Source organism: Micromys minutus (assembly GCF_963924665.1).
Source record: "Micromys minutus genome assembly, chromosome: 1".
Lineage (NCBI taxonomy): Eukaryota > Metazoa > Chordata > Mammalia > Rodentia > Muridae > Micromys > Micromys minutus.
Window position 1 is genome coordinate 102,660,477 of NC_137969.1, and position 8,818 is coordinate 102,669,294.

The 8,818-nt window shown below is 53.1% G+C and overlaps 1 protein-coding gene across 1 annotated transcript; it reads right to left on the reverse strand.

The window, feature by feature from the left end:
• Window positions 1-5,906: 5,906 nt before the first annotated feature.
• On the reverse strand, window positions 5,907-7,752 carry GADD45G (growth arrest and DNA damage inducible gamma). Its single transcript, XM_080925277.1, has 4 exons — window positions 7,613-7,752; window positions 7,025-7,126; window positions 6,709-6,922; window positions 5,907-6,606 (listed from the first exon to the last, which is right to left on the reverse strand). Exons 1-4 carry the CDS (start codon window positions 7,663-7,665, stop codon window positions 6,496-6,498), a joined length of 480 nt encoding a protein of 159 aa, XP_080781403.1. The 5' UTR covers window positions 7,666-7,752; the 3' UTR covers window positions 5,907-6,495.
• Window positions 7,753-8,818: the final 1,066 nt, after the last annotated feature.

An 8,818-nucleotide genomic window follows, 5' to 3' on the forward strand; every position in this document is an offset into this window, starting at 1 on the left:
CAGAGTGTGTTGACTCTTTGTGCCCCTTGGTAGAGAGAAGCCTGCACACAGCCTTCCCAGCCTAGCGCTGTTGGCCAGGTACAAGGGCACTACTGGAGGACGCGTTGTCAGCCGGAGACACAGAGTCTCGTGTCCAGAAGTGCCTGTTCCTGGTGGGAAGGGCCGGGAAGGCAGCCCACTCTGTTCTCCCAGCAACACCGTGTTCTGTTCCCCTAAAAGTTCTAAGGCTCACTTGGCAACTGTGATATTGATTTTTTTACCTGGCGCTGTTTCAGGCCAGCATGGTCCTCTGTGTGCTTGTTACCTCCTGCCTTCTGCAAGGCAGAGAGACTGATGGAGCTGAGAGACGCCATCACCTTCCCTGGCACAGCCCCCTAACTGCCACCCCTTCCCTTGGCCCAGACCTCCACCTGCCTGGAAGACGCCAGCCCCTATCATAGATGCTGAGATTTGCCTCCATCATTGCTCCTAGGCCCAAGGCCTGGAAGCCACCCTCAGCCAGGGCTTCAGACCAGACCTGCTTCCTCTGAACAAGCCCGGGTGGCAGCTCTCACCTGGAGACTTCCGGTTGCCTAGTAACCTAAGCAACCCTAAGTGCAGGGAGGGATCTGCAATCAAGACAATTGAGAAAGAAGTAGCAAGGGCGCAGGAGGCAAGGAGGCAGGCAGACGGAGGCGACAGAAGACCACCTCCTCCTCACCATCTCACCCGGACATTGTCACCACAGTCACACTGCTATGCTCAGAGCCCACCTCACAGGTCAAGATCCCAATTCTCAAAGGAGATTGTGGAGCAAGGGGAGACTTGAAGAAAGGATAAGCGTGGAGCTCCGCAGGAGGCCTTTGGCCCGGAGGATCTGGGGCTGAGTCACTGTCTGTCCCAGCACAGACTGGACCTCTCTATATGGGCAGGGCTCACAGCCCAAGGAGAGCCCTGGTGAGTCAGAGGAGACGTCTCGGCTCGGGAACACCAAGGCAAAAGAGTAGACATGAGCAAGGGGTCTGCAAGGCCTCTAGGCAGGGGCGAACAGTCAGCCTCTGCCCCCCACCCCCACCCCTGAGATATCCCCAGGGTCAGACCAAGCTCAGAGAGCAGCAGCAGCCGCCCTGGTGGAGGAGATCCACATCACTGGAGCTGGCACCCAGCAGGAGAGAAGGGGGAGGAGCTGAGATAGAGGAAAGAGAAGGAGGGGGGAGAGGGACCCAGAAGGAGGGTAATACCAGCTCCTGAGAAAGCACTCGGACCACATTCAGGGAAGGGCAGGACTTCAGAGAATTCGAAGATCAGGGATAAATGGGAGACGACACTCGAAACACTCAAACGACAGGAATGTGAGTGGGTGACATATTTTTCGGTGGCCTGCAGGAAATCTCCCACGATTAGCCACTGTGTGAGGGAAAAGGTCTCCCCGGCGCACTCCCATTTCGCCCTCCTTTTTAATAAATAGGGCGCCTTCAAGGTGACAGCAGTGAGAGCCGGTGGGCCTCAGGACCCTGGAGCCTGCCCCACTGTATATGCTGTCCAGCCTGACCAGAACTGAAGGGGAGACCATGTTCAACGCTGCACTAAAGAAAGCCAGGCGGCGTTCATCAAAGCCCAGATGCTGCAAACAGAAAAGGGGGGCGGGGCTAGATGCCAGGTGCCCTAAAGATACCCAGCCTCCTCTTAGAACTCCCACTCCCTCGGGTGGCCTTCATCCTTTTCCGGAGAGCTGTTTTTGAACCTAGAGAGGTGAAGCAATTCGGCATGTCTTAGAAGGTAAAGGCTTGAATTCAACTTAAAAGCCAGATAAGTTCCAAAGGCCAAATGTAAATTTGCTCTAGGTCAGAAACCAAAAGCCCTGATACAGTTACCAGCACCTCACAGTCCCCACTGTCCCTGCGTCTTTGCAGCCAGCCCTGCCACTCTTCCAACCACATGCATCTGAGGCTTGCCATTTGAAACCAACCTTCACTGTCCCCGTTCAAGTCAAAAAGTTCCCATGGGGCCTGTGGGACCGACTAGGGACAATTTCCTTGGACCATTCCAAGCAACCTGTTACTGCAGCTGGTAGAGTTAGAGCCTCCCCCGCCCTCCCCAGCAAGCTAGGCTCAGCCACCTATCATGAGATCCTAAGTAAACCAACAAGTGGTCTGGGAAGCAGGAAAGTCTTTGGGGTCCTGACATGGGGGGAGTTAGCTTCGATAAAGGCAAAAGGTATGCACAGTGTAAGTGGGCCAGACCTTGATGAAGTCACACCTACTACTGAGCCATCTCTAGGCTCCCATCTGTGCTTTCAAGGTGGTCTGATAAGTTATCAGAACTGTGTGAAATCTCTTCTCAGGAGGCAGTTCCTCCTCTGCCATTAGGGCTGCAGCCTTCCCTTCCCCCAACGTGGGATTCTTGGGGAAATCTTAATTCTTTGGGGCCTGAAGTTTCAGTAGTCTGATATCACAAGAATCTCTCTTTAAAACTCCACCTATCTTGTCAGAATAGCTCCATACCCAAATGAAAAGTTCGGGGGTTTGATAGCCTAGAAAACCAAGGGTAAACCCACAAAATCTTTTTCTTTTTAATTGATTTTTTTAAAAGTCTATTCTCTGGGTTGTTTTCCCAGCCTTGTTTGGTTTGCCCTTCATGTGGAAATTTTAATTTTTGCTTTCTTTTCCCACTGGGGTAAATCTTTTAATGAAGTGCTTAATGGCAGAATTAAGACCTTTCGAATTACAGTAAATGGCAGAGATCCTTCTGTCCTGTCATCTTCCGGGGAAAGGGACACTGGCTCCCTGATTAGACAGTGTTCTGCACTCTTTGTGGACAGGGCTGCCTGGCCCTCCCAGAAACCCCCAGTTCTGTTTTAGTTTTCCTTGTCTTTAATCTCTCTTTAATTGATTTATTGTGTGTATGTGTGTGCGCATGCGTGTGCGTGCACCCACTGGGGGGGAGCACACTTACAGAAGTCTGTCTTCTCCTTCTGCCATTTGGGCTCTGGGGATCAAAGTCAAGTCACCAGGTCTGCTGCAAGCACTTTCCACCTGCTCTGGTACCTCAACAGCCTAGTTCTGGACCCATCCCACCTTTGGGAAGTGTGCCAGGGCAAATTTCACAACAATTATCTAATGTTAAGACAGACTTGACAATAAAAGACCAACATGGTTGACCTAAAGCATGGCTCTGAAGCAGTACTACAGGTTTGCATTTAGAATCCTGCAGAGAAAAGCATCAGATCCCTGAACCTGGGGCTACAGGCAATTGTGTGCTGCCCAGATGGGCACTGTTAACCACTAAGCCATCTTTCCAGCCCCAACCACCTTTTCTTAAGAGACAGGTCTCTTACCTACCTGGATCCTATCAGAGGAGGCTAGGCTGGCTGGCCAGCCAGCCTCAGGGATCCTCCTGTCTTTGCTTACCCCGTGTTGGGAGTATAAGTCCATAACACTGTGCTCAGACATTTTAACTAGAGTTGTGGGGCTTGAATTCTTTGTCAACAACACTTTAAATACCGGGCCACATCCCTAGCTCCAGGTGTCTGCCTCGTTTGGCGAAGACCACATGGTGAAAATTCATGTGCTAGAGCATAGACTGGAATGTGTATCATCATCCTGAGTTGGCTGTAGTCTTTGAAGATCACCCACTACAAGGGGTCTACAAGAGACTGTCCACTGAAAAGGAGAGTGGCAAAAGCAGGACCAGTGTGCTTGTGTGTCTGTCAGCTGCAACAGGTGTGTCCCCACTGGGCTACAATGTCTCTTGGTTCCTTTCTGCATTGTCCACGTTTTCTCCAAATGGATTTGTAGCTTTTATAAATACAAAAAAAAAAAAAAGTCTCCCAGGGAAACCTATGTCCTTCAGGAATCAGCAGCAGCCTGTAGCCTGCAGCCGGCAAGCCCCGGGGCACTCTGGGGATCCAGCATCAGACTGCTCACCCATTTGTTCTGTGGCTGAACGTTCTCTTTCTTTTGCCTTTAGCTTTTAAGTCACACTCATTCAGTGCCTTCCAGAGGTAGGGCATTGGGCTCAGCACTCATGGTCCTCGCCTGGACATGTGGGTTTATCCATGCATATTCACGGATGGTCACTGTAAGTGTGGAATGCAGTGTCTGCAAACTCCACACATTTGAAGGATGCAGAGCTAGTGTTGTGTTTGTGTGTTGGTAGAGAGCTTGCCTGGGTTTCATCCTCAACATTGCACAGAATGGGGTGTGGTGGCCCACACTCCTAATTCCAGCACTTCAGAGCTGAAGGCAACTGGAACAGAAGTTCCAGGTTATCCTTAACTACCTACATGCTGAGTTTGAGGCCAGGACCCTGCCTTCCTGTACACGGTATCATTATTTTATGCCCTCTTGGTTAGTTTGTGATAATAATATTAACATACACATATATAAAGAGAATTCAGCACAAATTCTGCCCACAATCATCCACTCCAACCCTGCATTCCTCCTACTCACCCCCACTCCTACCCCCTCCTAAAAATTCTTGTCTTCTAAAACTCTAACAGGTGGCCACAAAGTAAGGGCCAATCAGAGAAAGCCAAGTTTCACACTGACTGTCAACTCAAGGTCCTACAAGGGTCGTCCAGCCTGCAGTGTTCTGCAGAACAATATGTCAAGAGGCCATTGGTTTTTATCATTTTTTATTAGCACACAGGTCTACTCCCCAAGTGCAAGGCTCACCCTCCTAAAAAAAAAAAAAAAATAATAATAATAATAATAATAATACCCAAGTGAAACTGTGATGCTATTTGGGCACAACTGTGGCTGCATTCTTTCACTGGAGATAGTGTGGAGCAAAAAAGGCATGCTTTCCTTACAGGAAGTGTGGTCGTACTCCTGCAGTCTTCCTGTTGCCTCGTACAAGCTTCCAGAATGTGGTGTGGCGTTTTTGTTTTTTTTTTTTTTTTTTTAAAGCACCACTCAACCGGCAAACCAGCCTCCCTAAGCACTGCTGGTAAATCAGCCCAATGGCCTTCTTAGAAAAACAGCACCCCACCCCTCCCTTCCCCGAAGGCTCGAGCTCTGCCCGGCAGCCGAGCTGACAGCCAGAAAGCCCCACGTGGGCTTTCCCCATCCGTCAGCACAGCGTGGAATGCGCAGAGAAAGCCAGAAAGCACTACGTTACAGAAAAAGGTCCTCACGCTGGGACGTTTCTCCCAGATCCCTCTCAAAAGATAATCTTGGCTCCCAGGCGTTTGTCCTCCGACTTTAAAAGGAACTGTGGATAGCAGCAGTCCCCACTGATGTGGGCAGAAGCGCTGAGAATAGGATCTAGCAGATGCCCACCCCACTCAGACTGGCTCACTCCTATTTATATAGTCGGTGCCTTCCAACTTCTGCTAAGATACTGTAGCATCACGGCTATGACAAATTGATGATTCATACTTAAAACGCACTCACTGGTGTCATGTTTGATATTAATACTTTAGTAGCGTAGCTTTGTCAGAGCAATTTAAAAGGAGAAAGTTCCTGAAAACTAGAGCAACCCGCCCCCATCCACAGCCACCACACCAAGGGCAGAGTTGCAGAAGGCAAGCTCTTTGTACTACTGGAAGGCCAGGGAGGGCCTCCCACAAGCTGTTCAGATAAGCAGCTGTCGAGGCAAAGGTGGGGGAGGGGGCGGGGCGGGGGAGGGGAGGTACTGGAGGCAGAAGTCACTCTTATCGGATTGGGTTGCAAGCCTTGAGCTCCTGCACCGGGATGCCTTATCACGTATGCTCCTGTCTTGCAAGTTCCGAAATCTTCCTGAAAGGTTCAAACAGTACTCGAGCTCAAGTTTTCCCCTGAACTACTCGCCCTCATTCCCTCCCCCATCGCGCCAGCCCCAGGAGGCTGCAGTTTCTTGTCCCAACCAGAAAGGTTGTCACAGGTGCCATAAGCTCCTGAAACACCCTTTACGGCCTCCCCGTGAGATAAGAATCCCCTACCCTCAATAAAAGGCATAAGTTTGTTTCAATAAGTTTATTGTGAAATTCAAAGCTTCCACGATAGCGTCCTTTAGAAAACGAAAGCATTGCCTGGGATCCGTTTTTTTGTTTTTTTGTTTTTTAAGAGCAGTGCAGTCTGCTAAGTCCGGCTCGCTCCTGCAATGGCCGCTCCTGCAATGGCCGCTCCTGCAATGGCCGCTCCTGCAATGGTCGCTCCTGCAATGGTCGCTCCTGCAGCTGTACCGAGTCCAGGCGGCCTCCTGCCTTGCCTTTTTCCTCCTTTCACTGGAAGGCTGCTTGCTGAGTCACACCTGCCTCGCTGGTTGGTTCTTCCCGGCCCTGGGGGCCAACGTCCTCGCCTAGGCCTTCCTGTGCTAGCAGCCTCTCCGGACACTTGGCAGAGTCCTGGGCTCGGAACAAGGTGTCCCCCGCTGCCGCCAGACCCCCTTCTTGGGAGGCCGCGCTCCTCGCTCTCCAGGCAACATCGCCTGCCAGTCTCCATGCGCACTCGAGCGCCCTCGGAAGGCCACTCCAGAGCCAGCAGCGCGCTAGAGTGTCACCAAGTCGATCAGAACAAGGTCCTTGCCAGGCTGTCACTCGGGAAGGGTGATGCTGGGCACCCAGTCGTTGAAGCTGCGGCTCTCCTCGCAGAACAAACTGAGCTTCTCCAAGGCAGGGTCTTTCCACGTGTCCTCATTAGGATTCTGAATTTAAAAAAAATAATAATAGTAACAGGGGTCAGCCATGCCTTTCTTTGGCCAGGACCGGTTGGGTGACTGGTGTGGAGACGCAGTGGGAGCACTCACCGAAATGAGGATGCAATGCAGGTCTCCCGGCGCGCCCCCCTCGTCTTCGGCGCCCACGATCGCCGCCAGCCTCTGCACGTCTCCCACGCGCACGATGTCAATGTCGTTCTCGCAGCAGAACGCCTGGATCAACGTGAAATGGATCTGCAGCGCTATGTCGCCCTCATCTTCCTCATCGGCAGCCAGCACGCAAAAGGTCACATTGTCAGGGTCCCTGCAGAGCAGATGGGAAGGACAAGGTCAGAGTCGATGCCAACCCCAGGTCTCCCCGCCGCGCCAACCCCAATCCCTGCACGCGGGGCCTTTCTACACTCACACATTCAGGACTTTGGCGGACTCGTAGACGCCAGCGGTCAGACAGCCCTGGCGCTGCGCCGACAGCAGAAGTTCGTGCAGTGCTTTCCCGGCGCCCTGCATCCTGTGAAAGAACAAGTGCCGTGAGTGGGGACCAACACGGGGACGCGACGGCGGGATCCCTGCCCTGACCTCCAAGTCCCAGCTGGCCCCTTAGCCTAGACCTGCCTGGCGCCAGCATTCCTGCCTCCCAACTCCAACCTGGCGCCCACACACCCAGATCCCCAGTCCCGACCTGGCGCCCACACCTCTGGCACCCTAGTCATGATCTGGCGCCCTCATTCCCCACCACCCAGTCTCGACCTGGCGCCTGCACTCCCGGTTTCCTACTTCTGATCTGGCGCCCTGTATCCCAGGCTCCCCAACCCCGACTAGGTGCCGGCACCCCAAATTCTAGCTCTAGACACGAATCGAATGTAGTAATCCTGATCCCGCGCCTCGGCACCTCGCAGCCAGACAGTGCATGGCTCCCACCCGGCAAACTTCTCTCCTAGTGGACCTTGAAAGATTGCTACCCAACAAGCCCAACTCTCGGCACCCCAAAACCCACCTGGCCGTGCTTTCCGGAACTGTATCCTGGCCGCGGACTTCTTCCAGAGTCATTGTGAGATCCACGAACAGCAAGTTATCCAAAAGTGAAGAGTGCGGAGGGAACCCCAACGCAGGTAAAGATCCCCAGAACCCGATCCGCGCCCACCACCAGCGAGTGCGCTGGGCACGGCTGGGAGAGTCCTTTTATAGACGGGCTCCGCGCGCCGCCGCCAGCTGGCGGGAGGCTGCGCTCCCATTGGCCAGCGCCCGCTTTCTGATGCAAATGAGGCGGCAGGCCCGCGGCTCGTGCCAGAAGGCCACGTGGGGAGGGGTGCGGGGGATGACACAGCCTCAAATCTGCCGCTTTTGTCAGGGTGTTACCAGGCAGACTGGAGCCTGCAGATTTCATCTCGCCTTTCTTTTTTTTTGTAAGTCCTTACCTTAAAAGGAAAAAGTCTAAAAAAAAAAAAAAAAGCACGCTGTTTGCTAATATGATACCGGAATGTGTAGAATGCTCACTTGGAGAATGTAAAAGCCTATTTTGTTTTGTTTTCTGCAATTATTTTTGCGACCTTTCTAATTTTTTCTTATTTTTCAATTTGAAGTTTACGGGGCTGTTACATCGAAATCGAAACTTAAAGTCAAAGGTTTGCAACTGCAGCCGACGTTAGGCCTAGGCTGCAACTAGGGACTCAGAACTCGGGACTCAGAGCCTTTCGGGGTCGTGGCTGCAAAGTCTAAGCTCCCTCCCATCCCCCACCTTACCCACAGCAGATCGCAGTGGGGCGCGGGCAGCAGGGGCCAGCAGATTGCTGCCGGCACACGCGGCTCGTTTGCATTTCTATACGGGGCACACAAAAGAGGAGGTCTGGCGTGTGGCAGTTCGCAGTGGGGACAATCGACGCTTTCTCTTTCATAGCAACACTGTCCACCTGCCGCCGGTGGGGTGGGCAGAGCCCCCTCGCCCGCGGGGGTCGCAGGGTTGCCCGGCGCGTGGGGGTCGGAGCCGCGTGCCGCTCCCCCGCCGCTGGGTGCGCACCTCTTAGGCTTATCCAGGCTGCTGGGATTCTGATACACGAGTGCCAAGCTCGCGAGAGAGCTGCACACACAGGGACACTGCGCCCCAGACCCTGAGGTTCCGGGGTTCAGACTCCGAAGCTCGGCGCACGCTATTCCACGATGCTTTTCCCAGGGCGCCGCCTACAGGCCGACCTAGAAAAATCCA